At 48.7% G+C, this 26500-nt stretch overlaps 1 protein-coding gene across 2 annotated transcripts in view; it reads right to left on the bottom strand.

Moving 5' to 3' along the window:
* LOC135822387 (uncharacterized) overlaps window positions 1-25965 on the bottom strand; it is a 51984-nt gene extending 26019 nt beyond the window's left edge. The window contains exons 1-8 of one of the 2 annotated variants that reach the window (XM_065335139.1): window positions 25643-25965; window positions 23528-23738; window positions 21789-21919; window positions 17555-17611; window positions 16255-16420; window positions 14624-14746; window positions 13167-13333; window positions 9714-9918 (exon numbers count right to left, since the gene is read on the bottom strand). In XM_065335139.1, coding sequence (XP_065191211.1) covers window positions 9714-9918; window positions 13167-13333; window positions 14624-14746; window positions 16255-16420; window positions 17555-17611; window positions 21789-21919; window positions 23528-23738; window positions 25643-25936 — 1354 coding nt within the window. In that variant the 5' untranslated portion in view covers window positions 25937-25965. The remainder of the gene's footprint in view (window positions 1-9713; window positions 9919-13166; window positions 13334-14623; window positions 14747-16254; window positions 16421-17554; window positions 17612-21788; window positions 21920-23527; window positions 23739-25642) is intronic. The other variant, XM_065335140.1, reaches the window with a different exon arrangement.
* Between the last annotated feature and the right edge of the window lie 535 nt (window positions 25966-26500).

Raw genomic sequence — 26500 nt, 5'->3', positions numbered from 1 at the left:
AGGGTAACGATATGGCCCACTTCTCCTAGACTGAGGGTAACGATATGGCCCACTTCTCCTAGACTGAGGGTAACGATATGGCCCACTTCTCCTAGACTGAGGGTAACGATATGGCCCACTTCTCCTAGACTGAGGGTAACGATATGGCCCACTTCTCCTAGACTGAGGGTAACGATATGGCCCACTTCTCCTAGACTGAGGGTAACGATATGGCCCACTTCTCCTAGACTGAGGGTAACGATATGGCCCACTTCTCCTAGACTGAGGGTAACGATATGGCCCACTTCTCCTAGACTGAGGGTAACGATATGGCCCACTTCTCCTAGACTGAGGGTAACGATATGGCCCACTTCTCCTAGACTGAGGGTAACGATATGGCCCACTTCTCCTAGACTGAGGGTAACGATATGGCCCACTTCTCCTAGACTGAGGGTAACGATATGGCCCACTTCTCCTAGACTGAGGGTAACGATATGGCCCACTTCTCCTAGACTGAGGGTAACGATATGGCCCACTTCTCCTAGACTGAGGGTAACGATATGGCCCACTTCTCCTAGACTGAGGGTAACGATATGGCCCACTTCTCCTAGACTGAGGGTAACGATATGGCCCACTTCTCCTAGACTGAGGGTAACGATATGGCCCACTTCTCCTAGACTGAGGGTAACGATATGGCCCACTTCTCCTAGACTGAGGGTAACGATATGGCCCACTTCTCCTAGACTGAGGGTAACGATATGGCCCACTTCTCCTAGACTGAGGGTAACGATATGGCCCACTTCTCCTAGACTGAGGGTAACGATATGGCCCACTTCTCCTAGACTGAGGGTAACGATATGGCCCACTTCTCCTAGACTGAGGGTAACGATATGGCCCACTTCTCCTAGACTGAGGGTAACGATATGGCCCACTTCTCCTAGACTGAGGGTAACGATATGGCCCACTTCTCCTAGACTGAGGGTAACGATATGGCCCACTTCTCCTAGACTGAGGGTAACGATATGGCCCACTTCTCCTAGACTGAGGGTAACGATATGGCCCACTTCTCCTAGACTGAGGGTAACGATATGGCCCACTTCTCCTAGACTGAGGGTAACGATATGGCCCACTTCTCCTAGACTGAGGGTAACGATATGGCCCACTTCTCCTAGACTGAGGGTAACGATATGGCCCACTTCTCCTAGACTGAGGGTAACGATATGGCCCACTTCTCCTAGACTGAGGGTAACGATATGGCCCACTTCTCCTAGACTGAGGGTAACGATATGGCCCACTTCTCCTAGACTGAGGGTAACGATATGGCCCACTTCTCCTAGACTGAGGGTAACGATATGGCCCACTTCTCCTAGACTGAGGGTAACGATATGGCCCACTTCTCCTAGACTGAGGGTAACGATATGGCCCACTTCTCCTAGACTGAGGGTAACGATATGGCCCACTTCTCCTAGACTGAGGGTAACGATATGGCCCACTTCTCCTAGACTGAGGGTAACGATATGGCCCACTTCTCCTAGACTGAGGGTAACGATATGGCCCACTTCTCCTAGACTGAGGGTAACGATATGGCCCACTTCTCCTAGACTGAGGGTAACGATATGGCCCACTTCTCCTAGACTGAGGGTAACGATATGGCCCACTTCTCCTAGACTGAGGGTAACGATATGGCCCACTTCTCCTAGACTGAGGGTAACGATATGGCCCACTTCTCCTAGACTGAGGGTAACGATATGGCCCACTTCTCCTAGACTGAGGGTAACGATATGGCCCACTTCTCCTAGACTGAGGGTAACGATATGGCCCACTTCTCCTAGACTGAGGGTAACGATATGGCCCACTTCTCCTAGACTGAGGGTAACGATATGGCCCACTTCTCCTAGACTGAGGGTAACGATATGGCCCACTTCTCCTAGACTGAGGGTAACGATATGGCCCACTTCTCCTAGACTGAGGGTAACGATATGGCCCACTTCTCCTAGACTGAGGGTAACGATATGGCCCACTTCTCCTAGACTGAGGGTAACGATATGGCCCACTTCTCCTAGACTGAGGGTAACGATATGGCCCACTTCTCCTAGACTGAGGGTAACGATATGGCCCACTTCTCCTAGACTGAGGGTAACGATATGGCCCACTTCTCCTAGACTGAGGGTAACGATATGGCCCACTTCTCCTAGACTGAGGGTAACGATATGGCCCACTTCTCCTAGACTGAGGGTAACGATATGGCCCACTTCTCCTAGACTGAGGGTAACGATATGGCCCACTTCTCCTAGACTGAGGGTAACGATATGGCCCACTTCTCCTAGACTGAGGGTAACGATATGGCCCACTTCTCCTAGACTGAGGGTAACGATATGGCCCACTTCTCCTAGACTGAGGGTAACGATATGGCCCACTTCTCCTAGACTGAGGGTAACGATATGGCCCACTTCTCCTAGACTGAGGGTAACGATATGGCCCACTTCTCCTAGACTGAGGGTAACGATATGGCCCACTTCTCCTAGACTGAGGGTAACGATATGGCCCACTTCTCCTAGACTGAGGGTAACGATATGGCCCACTTCTCCTAGACTGAGGGTAACGATATGGCCCACTTCTCCTAGACTGAGGGTAACGATATGGCCCACTTCTCCTAGACTGAGGGTAACGATATGGCCCACTTCTCCTAGACTGAGGGTAACGATATGGCCCACTTCTCCTAGACTGAGGGTAACGATATGGCCCACTTCTCCTAGACTGAGGGTAACGATATGGCCCACTTCTCCTAGACTGAGGGTAACGATATGGCCCACTTCTCCTAGACTGAGGGTAACGATATGGCCCACTTCTCCTAGACTGAGGGTAACGATATGGCCCACTTCTCCTAGACTGAGGGTAACGATATGGCCCACTTCTCCTAGACTGAGGGTAACGATATGGCCCACTTCTCCTAGACTGAGGGTAACGATATGGCCCACTTCTCCTAGACTGAGGGTAACGATATGGCCCACTTCTCCTAGACTGAGGGTAACGATATGGCCCACTTCTCCTAGACTGAGGGTAACGATATGGCCCACTTCTCCTAGACTGAGGGTAACGATATGGCCCACTTCTCCTAGACTGAGGGTAACGATATGGCCCACTTCTCCTAGACTGAGGGTAACGATATGGCCCACTTCTCCTAGACTGAGGGTAACGATATGGCCCACTTCTCCTAGACTGAGGGTAACGATATGGCCCACTTCTCCTAGACTGAGGGTAACGATATGGCCCACTTCTCCTAGACTGAGGGTAACGATATGGCCCACTTCTCCTAGACTGAGGGTAACGATATGGCCCACTTCTCCTAGACTGAGGGTAACGATATGGCCCACTTCTCCTAGACTGAGGGTAACGATATGGCCCACTTCTCCTAGACTGAGGGTAACGATATGGCCCACTTCTCCTAGACTGAGGGTAACGATATGGCCCACTTCTCCTAGACTGAGGGTAACGATATGGCCCACTTCTCCTAGACTGAGGGTAACGATATGGCCCACTTCTCCTAGACTGAGGGTAACGATATGGCCCACTTCTCCTAGACTGAGGGTAACGATATGGCCCACTTCTCCTAGACTGAGGGTAACGATATGGCCCACTTCTCCTAGACTGAGGGTAACGATATGGCCCACTTCTCCTAGACTGAGGGTAACGATATGGCCCACTTCTCCTAGACTGAGGGTAACGATATGGCCCACTTCTCCTAGACTGAGGGTAACGATATGGCCCACTTCTCCTAGACTGAGGGTAACGATATGGCCCACTTCTCCTAGACTGAGGGTAACGATATGGCCCACTTCTCCTAGACTGAGGGTAACGATATGGCCCACTTCTCCTAGACTGAGGGTAACGATATGGCCCACTTCTCCTAGACTGAGGGTAACGATATGGCCCACTTCTCCTAGACTGAGGGTAACGATATGGCCCACTTCTCCTAGACTGAGGGTAACGATATGGCCCACTTCTCCTAGACTGAGGGTAACGATATGGCCCACTTCTCCTAGACTGAGGGTAACGATATGGCCCACTTCTCCTAGACTGAGGGTAACGATATGGCCCACTTCTCCTAGACTGAGGGTAACGATATGGCCCACTTCTCCTAGACTGAGGGTAACGATATGGCCCACTTCTCCTAGACTGAGGGTAACGATATGGCCCACTTCTCCTAGACTGAGGGTAACGATATGGCCCACTTCTCCTAGACTGAGGGTAACGATATGGCCCACTTCTCCTAGACTGAGGGTAACGATATGGCCCACTTCTCCTAGACTGAGGGTAACGATATGGCCCACTTCTCCTAGACTGAGGGTAACGATATGGCCCACTTCTCCTAGACTGAGGGTAACGATATGGCCCACTTCTCCTAGACTGAGGGTAACGATATGGCCCACTTCTCCTAGACTGAGGGTAACGATATGGCCCACTTCTCCTAGACTGAGGGTAACGATATGGCCCACTTCTCCTAGACTGAGGGTAACGATATGGCCCACTTCTCCTAGACTGAGGGTAACGATATGGCCCACTTCTCCTAGACTGAGGGTAACGATATGGCCCACTTCTCCTAGACTGAGGGTAACGATATGGCCCACTTCTCCTAGACTGAGGGTAACGATATGGCCCACTTCTCCTAGACTGAGGGTAACGATATGGCCCACTTCTCCTAGACTGAGGGTAACGATATGGCCCACTTCTCCTAGACTGAGGGTAACGATATGGCCCACTTCTCCTAGACTGAGGGTAACGATATGGCCCACTTCTCCTAGACTGAGGGTAACGATATGGCCCACTTCTCCTAGACTGAGGGTAACGATATGGCCCACTTCTCCTAGACTGAGGGTAACGATATGGCCCACTTCTCCTAGACTGAGGGTAACGATATGGCCCACTTCTCCTAGACTGAGGGTAACGATATGGCCCACTTCTCCTAGACTGAGGGTAACGATATGGCCCACTTCTCCTAGACTGAGGGTAACGATATGGCCCACTTCTCCTAGACTGAGGGTAACGATATGGCCCACTTCTCCTAGACTGAGGGTAACGATATGGCCCACTTCTCCTAGACTGAGGGTAACGATATGGCCCACTTCTCCTAGACTGAGGGTAACGATATGGCCCACTTCTCCTAGACTGAGGGTAACGATATGGCCCACTTCTCCTAGACTGAGGGTAACGATATGGCCCACTTCTCCTAGACTGAGGGTAACGATATGGCCCACTTCTCCTAGACTGAGGGTAACGATATGGCCCACTTCTCCTAGACTGAGGGTAACGATATGGCCCACTTCTCCTAGACTGAGGGTAACGATATGGCCCACTTCTCCTAGACTGAGGGTAACGATATGGCCCACTTCTCCTAGACTGAGGGTAACGATATGGCCCACTTCTCCTAGACTGAGGGTAACGATATGGCCCACTTCTCCTAGACTGAGGGTAACGATATGGCCCACTTCTCCTAGACTGAGGGTAACGATATGGCCCACTTCTCCTAGACTGAGGGTAACGATATGGCCCACTTCTCCTAGACTGAGGGTAACGATATGGCCCACTTCTCCTAGACTGAGGGTAACGATATGGCCCACTTCTCCTAGACTGAGGGTAACGATATGGCCCACTTCTCCTAGACTGAGGGTAACGATATGGCCCACTTCTCCTAGACTGAGGGTAACGATATGGCCCACTTCTCCTAGACTGAGGGTAACGATATGGCCCACTTCTCCTAGACTGAGGGTAACGATATGGCCCACTTCTCCTAGACTGAGGGTAACGATATGGCCCACTTCTCCTAGACTGAGGGTAACGATATGGCCCACTTCTCCTAGACTGAGGGTAACGATATGGCCCACTTCTCCTAGACTGAGGGTAACGATATGGCCCACTTCTCCTAGACTGAGGGTAACGATATGGCCCACTTCTCCTAGACTGAGGGTAACGATATGGCCCACTTCTCCTAGACTGAGGGTAACGATATGGCCCACTTCTCCTAGACTGAGGGTAACGATATGGCCCACTTCTCCTAGACTGAGGGTAACGATATGGCCCACTTCTCCTAGACTGAGGGTAACGATATGGCCCACTTCTCCTAGACTGAGGGTAACGATATGGCCCACTTCTCCTAGACTGAGGGTAACGATATGGCCCACTTCTCCTAGACTGAGGGTAACGATATGGCCCACTTCTCCTAGACTGAGGGTAACGATATGGCCCACTTCTCCTAGACTGAGGGTAACGATATGGCCCACTTCTCCTAGACTGAGGGTAACGATATGGCCCACTTCTCCTAGACTGAGGGTAACGATATGGCCCACTTCTCCTAGACTGAGGGTAACGATATGGCCCACTTCTCCTAGACTGAGGGTAACGATATGGCCCACTTCTCCTAGACTGAGGGTAACGATATGGCCCACTTCTCCTAGACTGAGGGTAACGATATGGCCCACTTCTCCTAGACTGAGGGTAACGATATGGCCCACTTCTCCTAGACTGAGGGTAACGATATGGCCCACTTCTCCTAGACTGAGGGTAACGATATGGCCCACTTCTCCTAGACTGAGGGTAACGATATGGCCCACTTCTCCTAGACTGAGGGTAACGATATGGCCCACTTCTCCTAGACTGAGGGTAACGATATGGCCCACTTCTCCTAGACTGAGGGTAACGATATGGCCCACTTCTCCTAGACTGAGGGTAACGATATGGCCCACTTCTCCTAGACTGAGGGTAACGATATGGCCCACTTCTCCTAGACTGAGGGTAACGATATGGCCCACTTCTCCTAGACTGAGGGTAACGATATGGCCCACTTCTCCTAGACTGAGGGTAACGATATGGCCCACTTCTCCTAGACTGAGGGTAACGATATGGCCCACTTCTCCTAGACTGAGGGTAACGATATGGCCCACTTCTCCTAGACTGAGGGTAACGATATGGCCCACTTCTCCTAGACTGAGGGTAACGATATGGCCCACTTCTCCTAGACTGAGGGTAACGATATGGCCCACTTCTCCTAGACTGAGGGTAACGATATGGCCCACTTCTCCTAGACTGAGGGTAACGATATGGCCCACTTCTCCTAGACTGAGGGTAACGATATGGCCCACTTCTCCTAGACTGAGGGTAACGATATGGCCCACTTCTCCTAGACTGAGGGTAACGATATGGCCCACTTCTCCTAGACTGAGGGTAACGATATGGCCCACTTCTCCTAGACTGAGGGTAACGATATGGCCCACTTCTCCTAGACTGAGGGTAACGATATGGCCCACTTCTCCTAGACTGAGGGTAACGATATGGCCCACTTCTCCTAGACTGAGGGTAACGATATGGCCCACTTCTCCTAGACTGAGGGTAACGATATGGCCCACTTCTCCTAGACTGAGGGTAACGATATGGCCCACTTCTCCTAGACTGAGGGTAACGATATGGCCCACTTCTCCTAGACTGAGGGTAACGATATGGCCCACTTCTCCTAGACTGAGGGTAACGATATGGCCCACTTCTCCTAGACTGAGGGTAACGATATGGCCCACTTCTCCTAGACTGAGGGTAACGATATGGCCCACTTCTCCTAGACTGAGGGTAACGATATGGCCCACTTCTCCTAGACTGAGGGTAACGATATGGCCCACTTCTCCTAGACTGAGGGTAACGATATGGCCCACTTCTCCTAGACTGAGGGTAACGATATGGCCCACTTCTCCTAGACTGAGGGTAACGATATGGCCCACTTCTCCTAGACTGAGGGTAACGATATGGCCCACTTCTCCTAGACTGAGGGTAACGATATGGCCCACTTCTCCTAGACTGAGGGTAACGATATGGCCCACTTCTCCTAGACTGAGGGTAACGATATGGCCCACTTCTCCTAGACTGAGGGTAACGATATGGCAGCAGCAGCAGCATCAGTAAGTAAAAGGTAAAGTTCGAACATCCGCACTACCACCGGTTATAACGCTACAATTGTGTTGAAGAGCACAACAACGCATAGGACGTGCCAGGCCACGGCCAGGCCCAGGGCCCAAGTCGGTTGCAAGTCTGAGTTTCATCAAGAGTGCATAGACAAGAGTATGCAACTGTGGTGATGGGTCTGTGCGCGGTGCGCTGCCTTCATTACGTACTTGTCTCCGTTACGCTCTGAAAGCATGCACTCAAACCCACAATTTCTTGTACAAGCACATCCATTTTTGCTCGATTCGCTGGAGCACCTACGCGATCTCTAAACTTTGGTACGTGAACTCTAGTTCCGTACGAAAGTTCATTTCAAACCAGAGGGAAAGTGTGGTGTTTGATTTTCCGCAGTGCGACGACTGCAGCTGAATGATGTACTGAAGGCAGCACGCCGCGCATCTGGCCTATAAAAAGAAGGTCACATTTACACACTCTTGTTTATGGACTCTCGGTTCCATGCTATACAATCATTAGGCTACTGAAGTACATTAAAGCGGAAGTATACCCTAAAAATCCAATTTTCACCAGTCGTAGTCTTCGGGGTGCTGAGTCGAATGGTCTTGGTCCAAGGAAGCTGAGGCACTCCCTTCCTCCTTTATTCCCAATCGAACTCACCACTTCCACCGAAACTGGGTGACTGTGCCGTACTAGATGGGGATTTGTATGCAAAATGTCACTAAAAGCGCCATTTCGTTCTTTTAAAAGCACGGATGACCGCGATTGGGCCATGTGTTGTAGTCTTTTGGACAGCTGAGTCGACTGGTTTTGGTCCTAGAAGGCTGCGATGCAGCATTCGACCCCTATCCCCAATCGAACATGGCTGAATAAGCGGTCAGGTGCTCATGCGTACACCAGCCACCTGGTCACCGTGTCTGCAGGGTACAACTTACAGCCTGTTTGGGTACGTTCCTGTCACACGAGTTGAACCTTTGAGTTGAACCTTGGTGTGAAAGTTGTAGCCTGCAGGCACGGTGACAAGGTGACTGGTGTACGCACGAGCACATGACCGCTTGCTCAACACGGTTCGATTGGGAATAAGAGCCGAACGCTGCATTGCAGCTTTTTCGGACCAAAGCCAGTCGATTCAGCGTCCAAAAGACTACAACATACGGGCCAATCGCGGTCATCCGTGCTTTTATAAGAACGAGATGGCGCTTTTAGTGACATTTTGCATACAAATCACCATCTAGTAGGGCGTAGTCACCCAGTTTCGGTGGAAGTGGCGAGTTCGATTGGGAATAAAGGAGGAAGGGAGTGTCTCAGCTTCCTCGGACCAAGACCATTCGACTCAGCATCCCGAAGACTACAACTGGTGAAAATTGATTTTAGGGTATACTTTCGCTTTAAGATGCTGTATGACTCGTACTAAATAATTGTATATCAGGAGGCATCATCATCATCATCATCATCATCAGCAGCAGCATCATCAGAAGTAAATTAGAAAAATTAGAGGCCTTTAATCGTTTTTTATCGAAATCAAAATATTTGCCGAGTTGGAAGGAGGGAATCATCAGAAGTACTGTATAAGCAGAAATATTCGTCTGGAATTTAATTTCGTCTTTTTCGTCCAAGGAGATTTTGGACTAAATTAAATGTAGGACGAATATCAATTTGTCCAGCTGTTCTATACACTCTTATGATCCATGGACGAAATTTTCAACCGGACGAACTCCTTTTCTTTGGAGTTGGACGAAATTATTGACCGACGAAATGTTCTGCCCCTACAGTAGTTGAACAGTCACGTGACTTACATGGCGGACCAGTCAGTATAGAAGTGTTGACGTACGCTTCGCATCTGTAGAAGACCGCTGGCGCGTACGCAGCGCGTGTGTTGAGCTCGTTGTCGGTGACCATAGCAACGAACACTGCACCCGTGTTGAGCTGCAGTTGACCATAGCTGGTCGTGCTGACAATTTCAACAAACTCGGCTTGTGTGGCATTAGAAATGTTCAGAATCTGCAGTGGAGAAAAGGACAGGAGCGCATCAGTCCACACCGGAACTAGAAGTCATATTTTCTGAAAAAAAGAAAAAAGCACGAGTCTTTTATTTTCAACCTCCCTTCAGCCGGTGATTTTTACAGGAGACATGCCATCATCGGAGACTCTGCTTTGACAGTTTCAAACCCACTCTGCCTCGTCACATTGCTGATATTGTGTACATATCTAGCAGACGTGCCTTTGCATGCTCACTCTCACGAGCATCTTCTGTGTCAAAATGTTCCCCTGAGTGCGTATTTTGCCCGCTTGATGGACCGCCTCCGGTGGAATTCGGCAACAATACTGAAGTTGCCATGGAGTTGCTGAAGTAGTACAGAATCTACAATGTATCTGAACAGAGCTTGGCTGCTAAGCGTGTATCATGTAATTGTTAACTCTCTAACCCGTCCAGATTGAATGTTGTCCTCACAGAGTGTGATTGCCTGATGTACTTGAACTCAGTGCGCAGTGGACCACCTGCAAAAGTAGAACATGTGCCAATAGCATCATAGGAGATTGGTTGACGGCCGTCTAAGGCGGAAAACGGCACCGCCAGCAGCTGTCACACAATTAGTTGAGCAAACCCAAGAGGAGGGGAGGGTAATCCGCGTACCTGCTACGGAGGTACAACACGCTGCTAGAAGACAAGCGGGGACAGTTTCTCGTTTCCTTCCCAACATCAATGGCAGTCACCTGAGCACACAGTATGTACCAAAGTCCGGTTCAAAAGCAGCTGCCTCGTCTGAAAAAAACAGGTGTGCGACCACCGGCAAAGTCAGACGGGAAGCTCCGCGAGCAATGGCTTTACCCGACTGTCCTGTGCCTTCGGATTTCTTCGTTGCAGCGGATTCACCGGCGACCAAGCATTGCGCAAACGTGTGATGGTGAGTCCCCCCCCCCCCCCCCCCTGCACGGTCTGCAAATTCCACCGTATTGCCTCAAAGACACACACGTTCCACCGTATTGCCTCAAAGACACACGCATTCCGCGGGCAAGGTGTCGACGGTGTGACGAGTGCAACCAACAAGCTGACGTGTCCTGTGACAGCAGCCATACCAACCTACTAAGTAGTTTGGCAGAATGGAGTAGCCCCGCTGTTTGATTGCGCCAATGGGGGTCAACGGCTGACGAGAGATAATGTTACAGGTGCCGTGCGCTGCCTTCTCTCAGCAGCTGGATACACAGTGATGTCAGTGACTATGCATCCCACTCGTTCCAGAACGGAGCTGCAATGACTGCAGCAATGACTGCAGCAACCACTGGGTGTCCCGGACAGTACCGTATGACTCGCAAGTCGTTGGAAAAATGATGCCTGCCTCGCATATCTCAGAGTTTCCGACAGTACCAAGTGCCAGCTTGCAGGGCAGATACCCCTCGTCGGCTACTCAAAGACCGTGAGTTCCCTCCATACAGAACATATGCTATTCACACTAGTAGGACCTATGCCAGCTTAAAGTGGCTGGAGCGGTACAACTTTCCAGGGGAAATTTGGACTGCATTTTTGAGCTTATCGGCAAGAGTAGAGATGTGAACATGTTTTTTGGTGAATCTCCGGAGGAAACCTCTCTCTTACTTCTTCGTGTTTTACTTCTACTTTTGGTGAAAAGGACCTTTTTCACCATAATTTAATTGGCTCACCATCCAAGTTGAACTTCTATTTTTGGACAAAATTTGAAAAAAGTTTTATGAATGGTCCGTGTTATTTTCCATGTCCCTTTCATAAAACGAATGTTGTCCAAAAGTAAAAAATAAAACTACAGCAAGTTAGGGGCCGTCCGGGGTTACCAATTGTTTTTACAAAACGAAACGTTTTAGTATTTTTCAGCCCCCACCCACCCACCCACCTTTACTGCAGGTAAAACGAATTCCAATAAAATATTGATGTCAATTTTCGACACCCAGAAGTAACTGGGCATTCTCCATCAGCATTCAATAATTATTTTCAAAACGAAACTCCATCAAACCCACCCACCCACAAACGAAAACATTTCGTTTCGAAAATATTATTGGTAACCTTGGACGGCCCCTTAGAGAGGGTTCTTTTCCAGAGATCAACTGAAAAACAGTCTTCAAATTTCATCTCCACCTTGCTGATAAACTCAAAAATGCAGTCAAATTTGCTCGTAAAAAGTTGTACCGCCCAGCCACCTGAACTGAGCCTCAGCTTTCCCCAGATTCGGGCAGGTTGGGACCGAGCATTGCCAGTAACTAGGAATTGCCCGTAATTCAGAACCTACATACTTACTGCATGCAAGTAAGATTTGGTGCCAATCAATATGACTGTTTTGGGGCCGCTTTTCGTTGAAAAGCCATTTCCTGTGACTGTAGATGAGTCAGAAAGATGCCCGGTAGACGGACGGGGCCGGATTAGGGACGGGGCCGGATTAGGGACGGGGCCGGATTAGGGACGGGGCCGGATTAGGGACGGGGCCGGATTAGGGACGGGGCCGGATTAGGGACGGGGCCGGATTAGGGACGTCCGAATCTGGGGAGGTTTACTGTACACCAGTGACCATTGCGTGTTTCTCTAGCTATATGTGTGCTGGTGTTCACTGGGTGTAGCTTCACTCATCACAACTGCCTTGTGCTACTCTGGCCATGTCCTTGGCATTCTCTTCGCTTGGGCCCGCCGCACTCCGCATTCACGTCCCGGATCTCTGATACAGAACTTGTGGCATTCCATGCTCTTCTCAATTCACACCGCTTGCTCCACACCACCGGTTGCTCCACACCAGCCCCCATACAGTCCAACTCAAACTCTTGTGTTTAGCTGTGGTTAGGTATGCTTGTGAGGAAAGATGTTTTACAAGCTTGTAGTGCAGTGCCGTGTTTTAAAAGTACGAAGTATTCTTGACACACCATAGAAAGTGTGTTCCAGAATGGCGCTATGCTGCCACATTCAGCAACCAGGTAGGTACGGGTGATGCAATACGGTGTTTTGCTTGCTTGTGTGCTGCAGACTCCGTAGTCACCAGCGGGACAGGGAGAGTGTTCTGCGGCGGTGAGAGTTTCCACTGTCCACTGCCCAGTGTACAGTGCACAGTGTCCACTGCCCTGCTGTCCACTGTCCAGTGTCCACCGTCCAGGGCTGATACCTGGCGGGAGGTGGGAGCTGGGCAGGCACAGAACTGAACAAACCTTCTGCACCTAAGGATGAATATTTACCAAGACCCACAGCGGAGTACATTACCGATGTCTGACAAAACATTGACGGCCTCTAGACATACCAGTTCAGCATCGGACGCCTTCAGTATTCCCTCAACCAAGATCATCTTCTTCATAGTTGACATGTACTTCTCGGTGGAGAAGACATCAGAACCATTTAGCACCACTCTGTAGAGAGTATAGGTAAGGCGATCAGCCGGAACATCAGCACAGGAACTCTGCGCAACTCCTGTTTGTAGAGAACAGAACACATGTACACACACACACACACACATGGGTACGCACGGGTACACACGCACACCCACCCACCCACCCACCAACACACACACACACACACACACACACACACACACACACCCAATTACATCACAACAATACATTACACCTGTCCATCGCTGAAGCGATAATAGCGAACAAGCTATGCTAGACGTAGCAACTTGTGCTGGGATTACACCATTCAACAGCTTGCAAGGCTGAAGAATTGACCGCCACTAAATTTAGCCTGGTCTACACCACATGGCTGATTGAAGTGGCTTTCTCTGGCCAGTGAATCCCTTTTTTTCCTTCCTTTTGTCCCTTTTTTACACACACACACACCACACCACATACTCCGGCATGCACTCGCTGTTGGTAACCACTCAGGAGAATGAAAGAAGAGCTAGGAGAATGAGAGAGAGAGAGAGAGAGAGAGTGCTTGTACCAGTGACATGCAAAAACGGTGTGTTATTTCTAGTGGTGTGCACGGGTAGTCGGGTACCCGTGCTACCCGTGAGGACATCGGGTAGACGGGTACAGAATAGTACCCGAAAACCCCAAGTCGCAGATGACATCACGTACAGCTGCACGTGCACAAATTCATGTAATACTCCGCATGTCTACCCAGTGTGTAAGGGAAGGGGTGCATTGTGGTGCTACCATGGAAACATTACCCGATCAGGTACCGGTGGAAAACTACCTGAACCCGATACCCGAAGAAAAATGCTACCCGACTCCGCCCTAGGTGTTTCATTAGTTCTGAGTTCTTTGTTCTGCTACCATAGACACAGTTCCCAGCTCTAACCGAAGCACAGTACAGTACTCGTACGGTTTCCAAGGTAGGAACAGCGCTAATGCACGCTGCAGTGTTGAAGCAGAGCCTGCCAACTTCTGCAGCACTTGAAATGAGCCCAAATACCCGAGCTGTTGCTTCCAAGCTTCCCTCAGGAAAGACATATCGCATAGGAACACAGCTTGTGGACCGGCCTAAAAGCAAGTATAGATGTATCAGTTCATGCAAAAAAAGTGATGACACGGCTGAACAAGCAATATAATTAGTCCCACAAGAAACACAGGTGAAATGATAACAGGTGGTGTGAGTGTTCACACATCTACAACACCAGGTTCAATGTACAGTGCATGCACATCTACAACACCAGGTTCAATGTACAGTGCATGCACATCTACAACACCAGGTTCAATGTACAGTGCATGCACATCTACAACACCAGGTTCAATGTACAATGCATGCACATGTACATACCAGCTGGAAGTGCAGGCTCAATGAGGACTCGGAGTGATTGACCAGCATCTTCCAGTCTTACGCCTGGTGAGAAGGCACGGTCAAACACCTTGACGGGTGCACCGCAGCCACCGGGGACAGGAGCTGAGGAAGAGCACAACGTGATAGGACACATACACACACACACGCACACACGCGCACACACACGCACACACACACACATGCATGAGTAAAAGCCAGTGAGTACACACCACTACAGTACTAAGCAAGTACTAGTATGTGCATGCCAGCCACGCCAATACAGCACATCAACGCATTGCATTGGCAACGAAACACCAACTGTAACGTTACTACACCATACCGCTGGGCACACAACACTGACATGGCGCTATGCAGCAACACTAAACATTCAATGAAGAGCTTGGAAATGTACTTCGCTGTCATGATCTGTCTCTTGAACAGTGAAACCCGTCAGTCAAAACTGAAAACACGTTTGTGCAAACGATGCCGCGACTTGTGTCGGGGTCTAGCCACTTTTAGAAGCTTGTTTATATAAAGACTCCCTCAAGCTTAAATACAGTCATTGTCGTTATGGAAACGCCACACGTACGCCCCCCCCCCCCCCCCCCCTCCCGTACTTGGCTTCAGTCCAACAGTGTCACCGCATCCTCGAAGCAACGCAGAGAGGACAGAGATGTTACTGCTACGGATACCGCCAACAACACTGATCCACCATCCAATGCCGTCGACAACCCTGCTGGTCCTGTCCAATTGTCGGGCCCGCATCTCAAATCCTACATACCGGTACTGTAAATCAACAAATATTCGGCTATTTTCGGCCAGGTCATGTTTGGCTGAAAATTATTTACAGCCGAAATTTTGTTTTGCAAGGTACAGTGTGACAGTGTGAACAGTCAGCAGGAATACAGACTGAAAATTTAATGCAGCCGAAATGTGTTTAGCCCTGGGAGGCCGAAATTTGAGTGGGCCAAAAATGTGTAGACTCACAGTACACGAATAAGCATTAGACTGCAGGGACAAGACGATTGCAGAGCAGCCTGGGTTCAGCAAATTGTTGAAAGCAGCGTGCATTGTTGAGCGTACAGAATATGTTCGCGGTGCAATCAACACAGCTGCAGAAGCAAACTTGATCGTGCTGAAGAAATCAAAAGGAGACCCATGTCAATTTCTACAATTTAGTCCAGCAACGCTCTGCAGAACAGCTTTTCTCCGAATTCGCCAGGCTGTTAACCTGGAGTTTTGACTAGCTCCCAACGAAGCGCCAGTAGTGTCCGTAGCTTGGTCACTTAGACCTAAGCGATTAGCAGACAAGAAGAAGAAGAAGCCTGCAGGTATAGCATACTGCTTGGACCAGAGACTGTCCCGTTGGGTGGAACAACCCAGATCGGGGGGGGGGGGGGGGGGGGGGGGGGAGGAGGTCTAGATACAGGGAGTTGAGCGCATTCACCACAACAGCTTTCACACTGAGTGCACAAGAGACAGTAACTAAGTGAAGTCATTATGACTACAGTCAGACCTCGCATAACCGCACACATCCGTTTTCCACAAAAATATCCGGATGGTGAGGGATCCGGATAAAAGAGGACCGGATAAGCGAGGTCTGACTGTATACGGCGGCCATGCACACTTACATCGCCGTCCTCCGGTAGTAGCTAGAACAAGAACCGGCACCTTTTGCAAAGAGCCATGCTGTGCAAGTTGAATAGCAACCTGAGACTCTTCGGGCACACCAGAGCTCATCATGAACACACCCAGGGACGTGTCTAGAACAACTCCGTCTGACGTGTTAGTCCAATTCTGTAGCGATGGCACACGACAGTAACGCATTTACATGACGCGCAGTGCAAAGTAACACATTCGCATGCAACAAAACATGCCGTATATATGCAGTTCTTGCAATGCATGTACATCTAAGCTCTTTCGAATGACTTTAAAGCTAACACTGGCATGAAAGCCAAAACAATTTCACAGTTCGCGCTGGGACTCAGTTAACTTAGACTGAGTTTTTCGTAGCCGTAGAAACGCCACCGCCCTCTGTGGATCAACATGATCAAGGTGCACAATCATGTAGCTCCTAAAGTGGTGGAAGGTGAGTAGATCAGACCCACCACAAACATGATCAAAGACTGAAAATCCCATTCGTTGCATCCACATTTCTCTCAAAATCCTTCCGCTCTCAAGCAGGACTTGAACCAGGTAGCCTCTGTGTTGTTACACTCTCCCATTATGCCTGCCTTAAACAGTCAAAGCTTCCTCCGGAATAGTAAGAAGCTCTGTGCATCACACGAGGCAACCAAGAGTGTGCAACTCTGGACGTGGGGTCTCCGACGGCGAAAACTCACACCCCGTGGTCCAAACAAGTTTCGTGCTACGCACAACGAAAGGCAACGTGTGCACGCTGTCCGGATATGTGCCATGATCATACTCGTGACTGGCATAAGCTGAGTTTTGGCCTGGAGTGGTGCCACTGTCACCAATCTGCTGACGGCTAAAAGCAGGCTGGGAGCGTGCATGGTGGACACTACACCGTGTGACGTTGGTTTTCGCTGTTGGCATCCCCCCATTGCAAACACATGTGCAGAGTAACAGTTGAACACTTTCGGGCTGCCATGATATCCACTTTCGGTGATACTGGGAGCACAGTTGCAGCAGAGCTCTTCAGACGTGCGTTACAGTGCAGCTCACGCAGCCAGTGCTGGTACACAACTATCGTGTACAGAGTACATTGTCAGCCACGGACCACATCGGTAATGTGGAGCAAAAGTATTTGTTGACGGTACTAGTACATCCAAGTAATTAGTTACGCTTGCGCATTCACCTGCTAAAGAAACTGTCCGTTGATTGCACATATCGTTCGAATGACTTTACAACGCCCCAAACCGTACTTAAGATCCAGAGCCCAGAGTACTTTCACGGCACACCACTACTTACTGGTATTCTAGGACTTGCTTGGTATCTAACATGAAGTTTATGTGCTTGAGTATGTGCCTGGGAACAAAGCAACACAAACCAATGTCAGAGACAAATATTTTATCTAATAGAATGGCATTGGCCAACGGAGGCTACGATGTCCCGCTCATCATTTCCTCCCAATCATGGAGCCCATTTCGGGAGCATCGTATCACAGCATTCTCGGACCAAGACCATTCGACTCAGAGTCCTGACCTTAAAATACCGTATTTGCCAGAGTATAGTGCGTACTTTAGATGTGCTATTTCATGGCCCAAGTCGCAGGTGTGCACCATGCTCTGGATTTGAAAATACATGTACAATGTACTTCAAAAAGTAGTGCAATGCATCAAATTGACAGAAATAGAGATGGATAGCCAGCCAGCCAGCCAGCCAGATAGATAAATAGATACTCAATCAGCGGACAGAACCGTTTCGTCCTTAGTGGGCCATGTGATAAATTTGTTATCGCATGGTTGCTGCGGGCCTTACGAGCTATGGCATATTATTGCCCCTCGATGTTAGCCCTTGGGCATCCGGCCCTCGGGCTAACCTCTCTGGGCAATAATATGCCATAAGGCCCCTCGCAACCATGCGATAACATTATACGCATGGGGATCCCTGGACCTGGCTACAGGTCAGCGTTAGGTTTTGTCCCTGCCCAGATTATTCTGCAAGGCTGTACTTTCTGGCATGCCTGCACGTGGACACCAGCTCACTCCGCGTGTTGATCAGCTACTGCTTGTCGGTTATGATGATCTTGGCCTTCTCATCCGATGGTAAATAAAATAAATACTACTACTACTACTACTACTACTTCTCAGCTGTGCACAGTGGGCATCTCTTCCTGAGGTTACTGTGTGCCCTTGATCGTCGGTTAATCTTCCATTCTATTGCATATCTAATGTTGCTCTCCTTCAAGTCCTATGCGAGTTTCGACAGTTCTGTGCTGTTTCAGTATGTGCCTATTCTCATGGATGTCTTGTGGTTGCCAAACCGCAGCTTAAAGGGGGGAGCTGTGAGCCCGAAATACCCCTTGGCTCCATTCTGAGTGGTGACAACTGCTTCGTATACAATAGCCTCTGCTTGGCAATCACCTTTCAGTGTGCAGTCTTGCTTAATTCTGCAGTTGCACGACTTCTGCACAGGGGTCTTGGCTGGATTTTTCCGGTTGTGTGAGCTGATGATGGATGCAACGTTTGGGAGGCAACAGTAGCTCACTTTCACGGAATTGCGGTTGAATATCTTGCTCAGGGAAGAGCCGTGCGGGAAGTTCTTGTCCACAAGGAGCAGGAATACAGCAGCGACATTGGTGGCGACGCTCTTTGAGAAGGGTGGATTGAACCAGATGATATTCTGCTTTCGCTGTCTCTTTCTTTTTGAATGATCCGCATAGTTCACATACTGGATGGGTTCTGCGCATATCTGCTTGCATGGATGGCGGCATTGTAAATGGGTGCAGCATCCCTGAATACTGACTCATCCGCCGAGATACTGAAGACACGCTATTCGATGGACTTTGGTAGGCTCTTCAGGATCGTAGGAGGGTGATTTGAGTGGATGTTTACGTATAGAGGGTTGTCACCAGGTTTCCTGAACGGCTGATACTTGTCCGTTTCGAGGTTGAGTGTTACATCTAGGTAATTAACGACCTTCAGGTTTACCTCTATCGTCACCTTAAGTCTGAAGGACTGAAACACAGCGGTTATGTCCTTCCGCACACGTTCCGCAGATGATCCCGGGGTATTCCTCAGCACGGCGAGTCCATCGTCACGGTATAGACCCATATTGCTCTTGTCTACGTGCTGAGATAGTTTAAAGAGGATAAGGATGCCAACCAGTTCACAAACCTCTGCTCCGTCGAAAGAACCCATAGTTACGTCGAAGAGGCTGCCGCTGCGGTTCTTGGCCCACGTCCTTTCGCCCTGGAATAGGAGACTTCTTGCACTTGCAAGCGCAACCCGATTGCATCGCGCAGGAACGCAACGGCAGCTTCAGTGTCATCACATCAGCCCGGAATAGCGCACACCGATTCACACTGGAGGTGCTATACATTCGCAGTTTGAAGCCAGAACTGTGCCAACAAAAGAAGCACATCAAGGTGCTGTGGCTGTTTTTAAAAGTCACAACCGGACTGATAGCTTTATCACGTGTTTGTTCTGGTATTGCATTCTCTTCATGTGTTGTTTCCCGCATTTTTCCACTGCTCCATACTTTCTTATGGTAGTGTAGTGTGAACTTGAGCCGCGTAAGAACATTCTTGCTGATTCTCTACCCCCAGTATAAATTCTGGCTTACAATGTCGTTCTTGCTCATTCCCAAGTAACCACTGATGAAAATGGGTGAAAAGCTTTTGGTATTATGAAATTGACAACCTTGTTGTTGTGTGCCGTCATCAGGCATGCCGTCGTCAGGCACAACTACCGAATTAAGCTGTGTGGACCCTGGCTAGCGCCAGACGTTACTAAAGTAACGTCTTTTGCATAGCTACGGGAATAAAGATCTCATCTAATGGACTTTTCACATCACCTCTATCTGCTAACTCTCGCCTTCAAACTTTGCGCTTTCTTTTTGTGCGCTTTGGTGTGTGGCTGGGTATATTTTCTAGTGATCCGTACAGCCCTGCCTCAGATTGTATGTTGCCTGATGATTGCTATTTTGAGAGCATGAAACCCCGGGTAACAACGGATATGTTTCCTTGGTGAGGACTGCTCCCATCGTGTATCGTGTGTCTGTCCGCAGATTGAGTATATTAAAAAAAAAAAAAAAATTTCACGGTTCGCGTGAGACTCGGCCAAAGGCCCAGTTTTCCGCATCCGCAGGAACGCCACCACCCTCTTGGATCAAGGCGCAGATGCAGCTCCTAAGCGGTGGGAGGTGAGTAGATCAGACCCACCACAAAGTGGTCAAAGACCGAAATCCCATTCACTGCATCCATGTTTCCCTCGTGCCAGGCCACGAGTTCCCAATTAACTGTGGGTCGCAGCACGGCTGGAAAAAATCCTTCCGCTTCCAAGCAGGACTTGAACCTGGTACCCTCTGTTTCTCAATCATGGTCTTAGACCATCCCACTATGCCTGCCTGCTATATATTGAGTATATATATTATATTAATTATAATTTCAAATAGGTAATGAGCCTGAAGTGTGTCCTTTTTATGAGTATTAATTATAATTATATATAATTATATCTTGACTAGTTTGAGGGAAAGACACAAACGGGAAAAGTCTGAAGAAAAAATCGACTGTCACCACCAGGACTCGAACCAGGGACCCTCGCTTGTAGCTAGCGATGCTCTAACCACTGAGCTATGGTGTAGTCGTCATCCCAGCAGAGACCACTAATTATATATAGGGGTGAAAGTGGGCACTGAGATCCCGAGTCCGAGTACTCTGATTTTCTCCAATCGAATATTCGAGTATTCTTTATCTCCTAAAAATTGCACACCAAGGGCCTTAAAATCACGCTAGAACCCTGATTAAACCGAGTAGCAGTCCTTTTTCTCGGGTATATTGGTTGGTGGGTCATTTGGGCTCTCTCTACTCGTGAACAAATGTTCACCACACAGTCTGCACATCAATATCTACCAACTGCTGCTCTGAAACTGCAGACTCCTGTGGTAAATGCATGTACCATGTATGAGCGAGTACTCTGATTTATTCCGAGTACGATTATTTTTGAAAAAAACCGAGCGAGTACTCGAGTATTCAGTATAATTGTTTCACCCCTAATAATATATGATACTATATGTATAGATTATAGACCGGTTAGGTCTATACAGGATATATAGACCAACTATGAGGTCTATAATCTATTTATCGTGTTCTCCACGCAATAGTTTCTCTTCATATACGACATATCCTTGTAATTTTAGTATTATACTATAGCCTATACCACATTGTACGGCATTGCAGGATCAAGGTCATTGTTCAAACTCTCTCTCTCTCTCTCTCTCAGGGAGGGAGGGAGGGAGGGAGGGAGGGAGGGAGGGAGGGAGAGAGAGAGAGAGAGAGAGAGAGAGAGAGAGAGAGAGAGAGAGAGAGAGAGAGAGAGAGAGAGGAGAGAGAGAGAGAGAGAGAGAGAGAGAGAGAGAGAGAGAGAGAGAGAGAGAGAGAGAGAGAGAGAGAGAGAGAGAGAGAGAGAGAGAGAGAGAGGAGATAGAGGGAGAGGGAGAGAGAAAGAGAAAGAGGGGTCTGCGTGTACTTGTAGAACTGTACCTGGAGAATGACATAGACGGTCTCATTCGATGCGTTGGCATTGTTTTGTTGGCTATACGTGTAATCCACTCGCATCAATGTGTCCAATTCCTGAAGCAATGCCTGACCAGGTTGGAGGACCCCAGGGCACACTGCACGGCAAGAGGCAATCGAATACGCATACGGACGCGCGGACGCATACACACACACACACACACACACACACACACACACACACACACACACACACAAACGCACACACACACACAAACGCACACACACACACAAACGCACACACACACACAAATGCATGCACACACACACACACACACACACACACACACACACACAAACACACACACAAACACACACAAACACACACACAAACACACACACAAACACACACACAAACACACACGCACACACGCACACACGCACACACACCTCAGACCTCAGACCTGCCCATCGCAGAAGCAATGATAGCGAACAACTATGTTAGACATAGTAACTAGTGCTGGGATTACACCATTCAACAGCTTGCAAGGCTGATGAATTGGCCGCCACTAATTTTAGCCTGGTATCCACCACACAGCTGATTGAAGTGGCTTTTTCTGGCCAGTGAATCCCTTTTTTTCTGTTTTCTTTTTTTGTTTTCATTCTATTTTCTTTTTCGACACACACATACCACACCACATACTCCGGCATGCACTGGCTGTTGGTAACCACCCAGGAGAAAGAAAGAAGAGCTACGGGAGAATGAGAAAGACACACACACACACACACACATACGGTGGCTTGAACACACGGTGGCGGCACGCATGAAGCGCAACTGCACTGCATACACCCGCCAGCTAGGAGCAAAGCTCTACTAAGTCGCACTGCTTGAGCTGCTGCCCCCACAGTGGCACATCGTGTATGACAGCATGCTCACTGTGGCACATTGTGTATGACAGCATCCTCATAGCTAAGCACATGCTGCATACTGGAAGAAGATGAAACGGAAGGCATTGAATAGATCTCCTAGATACTCTAATCTGTTGGAGGTGGCGGTGGTAGTGGAAAAGACAGCGGATGATGGTGGTGGTGACCAAGGCAGAGACAGCGGATGATGGTGGTGGTGACCAAGGCAGAGACAGCGGATGATTTGATATGGAGTGTATAGCTGGTGGCTATGTCACAATGTGAAAGAATGTAGGAACCGTGATAGCGCTATAATAAATAGGTTTATACTTTATAGTCATATTATGACTATAAACCTAAGTATTGCATGGTGTACTCAGCAAATATAAAAGCCACTTTTACGGGCAAGTCAACATGCATTATCATCAAACTAAAGTGATTGGGGAGATCAAATCAAAATAAATAATTGAACACAAAAGCAATACAACATTGGTATTATTGTTTTGACCAGGTACTAGGTGGTGATCAGGGAAATCAACTCAAACTAAACTCAAAACCAATTTGTGAATGATTCAACACAACAGCAACAAAACATTGATGACATTTTGTTGTAACTGGTAGGCGGATGATGGTGGTGGTGACCAAGGCAGAGACAACAGATGATGATGGTGGTGAGTCTGGTGACCAAGGCAGAGACAGCAGATGATGATGATGGTGACCAAGGCAGAGACAGCAGATGATGATGATGGTGACCAAGGCAGAGTCAGCAGATGATGGTGGTGGTGACCAAGGCAGAGACAGCATAGGGCAGAGGCTGTGTGACATGTTGTAAACAAATCATTCCCATTGAAATTACTTACAGACGTCATCGCTAGTAGGGATGGAATCTACACTACATCGGAAAAGCGAGGAGGGAAAGTAGGCTTGCGTATTATTCCTACTGGGACGCTGGGCAAGGATGGAAAAGATGTAGCCGTGCCCAGGCAATGCGTCGGAGAAGCGTTGGAGAGTCTTGCCCACCAGTGGTGTTGAGTAGCTTGTCAGCCGATTTCCTGGGGTATCGAAACTAGCCTAAAGCAAGAAATTTAAAGTAAAACAGTGGTCCAGCAGTTTGACAACTGCCCTAGCGCCCCATGCCCGGCAGAGTACGCATGCAATTGTCGAGCTTCAATTTCAAACATCTGCTGCCCCATCTAGACTCCTGATGCAATTGTACTGTCAAAGTAAATGGCGGTCATGTTAGCACATACCGTATTGTCTCAAATATAAGCACAGTCTCCAATAATAGAACACCTTGGGGCAGCATTCAAAAAATAAAGTGCTCAGTCTCCATTATAAGCACACTGTGAAGTGCTCACTGTGAAGTGCTCTGAAAACCAGCCGGGCCTCCAATAAAAGACACCGTACGGTAGTATATGTACGCACATTGCATGTACATGTACATGTTATCACGGTCAGTCGCGCGATCGCGCGCGGTGCACCAACCTCTGAAAGGACGTTGAAATAATAATGGAACAGTCTCCAATAAAGGAACGTCTCCATTAATAGCACGTGGCGGGCGGTAATAATAATAGGGAGGTTTCGCTCTACGTAATTACGTATGAAAATCCGTATGTCGTACGCGCCGGGAAGCGAGGGCAACTTTCATACGTAAATCTCTCTACGGATTTCCGTAGGAAAGCTCTTTCCTACGTTGGGTCCTCCGTAGGAGTTTTTGAAATATGTTTCACATTTTCCGGATTTATCCAGGGCAAAGTTCAAGCCGCGCGAAACACAAGGTACACACATACCGTACACCACGTGCAAAATAAGATGGAAAACGCGGTTTCGGTTCGTCGTGCATGCAGTGGGAGCATGCAGCCAACGCGTTTCCAAAGCAACAAGGCATGTTTAGCAGTCGTGGAGAAATCACGTAGAGCGAAACCCAACAGCTCTGATTTTTACGTATGAAAATTACGTGCAGTTCCTACGTTATTTTCATACGTAATTTCGTGGAGCGAAACCTCCCTAATAATAATAATAACTTTATTAGGATGACCCAAAGGCTGACCGCCTATCGTGGGGTCCGTCGCATTGAAGGATGATGGTACAAGAGAGTACAGGTTGGGAAAGGGAGGTACATTGAAAAAATAAAGGACCGTGCCTATATTAGAGATGATACGGTAGCTGTTTTCGGTCTCTAGTACGGTAAAGTACCGCCAGAGCGCCCCACCATCTCGTCTTTTCGTGGTCGTCTTGTGGAGGTGGTTTCCTGTCTGTACGTCATATGACACGGACCTTGTACACATATTGCACGTTGTGGAGTCAATCCGTACCCAGTTTACCTTCGAGCGGATGCGAGCTCCACATAAAAACATGCCAAGTGTGACCTTAGTATACTAAGGTTCTCACACCGTACAAACTTAGTGGCACTCTGCCATACGATTTTCTTCCCTTGGCTGTAAAATCAAGGTGGGGCGCTCTCGCGAGACGGGGCGCTCTGGCGTAGAGGATATAACCCGAGTCAGAGGGTTATACCGGCTGAATATAAAATTTAATCCCGACTGCGATAGCAGGAGGGATTTATATGAGGGTACGGTATAACCCGACTACGAGTGTCATATCCTACTTATGCCAGGTACCCCTACGCATTTCCAGAACAATGAACCTATTTGGAGATCTCCTACATCATGCAGTACATGAACATGTTCTGCTGGTTTATTAGTTGTCAATTGAAAGAATGGTCGAGCAAGATAAGAAGGTGATTCCTCCTTGGATGTTTGGCATAAGATTTCCTTTTAGTTCCAGTGCATATTGTAGCATCTTGTCTCGTGAGCGGTGAGGAAGTCAACTGAATTGCTGAGGTACTGGAGTTGTCGTTGAATCAAACTACCGCCACTAGTTAGACTACAGTTTGGACTCTTTGGGAGTACTTCAAAATAAGTGTTTCCAGATTCTACAAGATACAACACTACGAATAAACGCAAGAAACTCACCCAATTTGTCAATTCGTGGAGTACGTGGAAATATTGATTGTAGCTAACACCGTAAGCAGTGAACCCACTCATCCAGTAGACAATGTCTGATGGAGGGCAGGTCGAGCTGGAATCGGCTCTAGCGGGAGCGAAGGAAATGCACGCTTCGCCACCATCAACAAGTACGGTGAGACCAGGTGATGGAAGTGAGGATGAGGATGAGTTAAAACAACCTCCGGGCAAAACATCTGCAAATACAGACAGACAGACACACACACACACACACCATACACACGCATGCACAGATGCACGCATCCACACCACACGCGTGCACACACACACACACACACACACACACACACACACACACCATGTACCATGTATACCAATGGTATACGCCCGTTGCAAGAGAAGCACGCAAATCTGCAAATGCACTGGATGGCACCCACAGATTTTCTCTTTATAGCAACGATAGCGGATCTGATTCTGAATGAAACAGATCAAGATAAGTGCCAGATAACTGTTTAATCTACACGACTGGCGAAGCCATGTGAATCGCCCCCCCCCCCCCCCCCCCCCCAAATGCACACCTGGTACATAGGAAAAGGACGGCCGTCCTTGGCCGTCCTTTTCCGATGTACCAGTCGTAGCAATATGCATACCGTAAGCCAGGCCTTCTCCGGGCTGACAACACCTAAGTAGGTCAGGCAGAGAGCAGCCTGTAGATCGAGGTATGCACCCGCAGAGCAAGTGTACTACAAAAAAATGTGCTCAGCAGTGCCAAATACATGTTAGGCCTCAAAGTTACATCATCGAAGGCCCAGGTCGGAAAAGGACGGCCAAGACAGTTACCTATGCACACCCTACACTTGCTGGGGT

Source organism: Sycon ciliatum, chromosome 8 (genome assembly GCF_964019385.1).
Source record: "Sycon ciliatum chromosome 8, ocSycCili1.1, whole genome shotgun sequence".
NCBI classification, from domain to species: Eukaryota; Metazoa; Porifera; class Calcarea; order Leucosolenida; family Sycettidae; genus Sycon; species Sycon ciliatum.
This window is presented reverse-complemented; position numbering and strand designations above follow the sequence as displayed.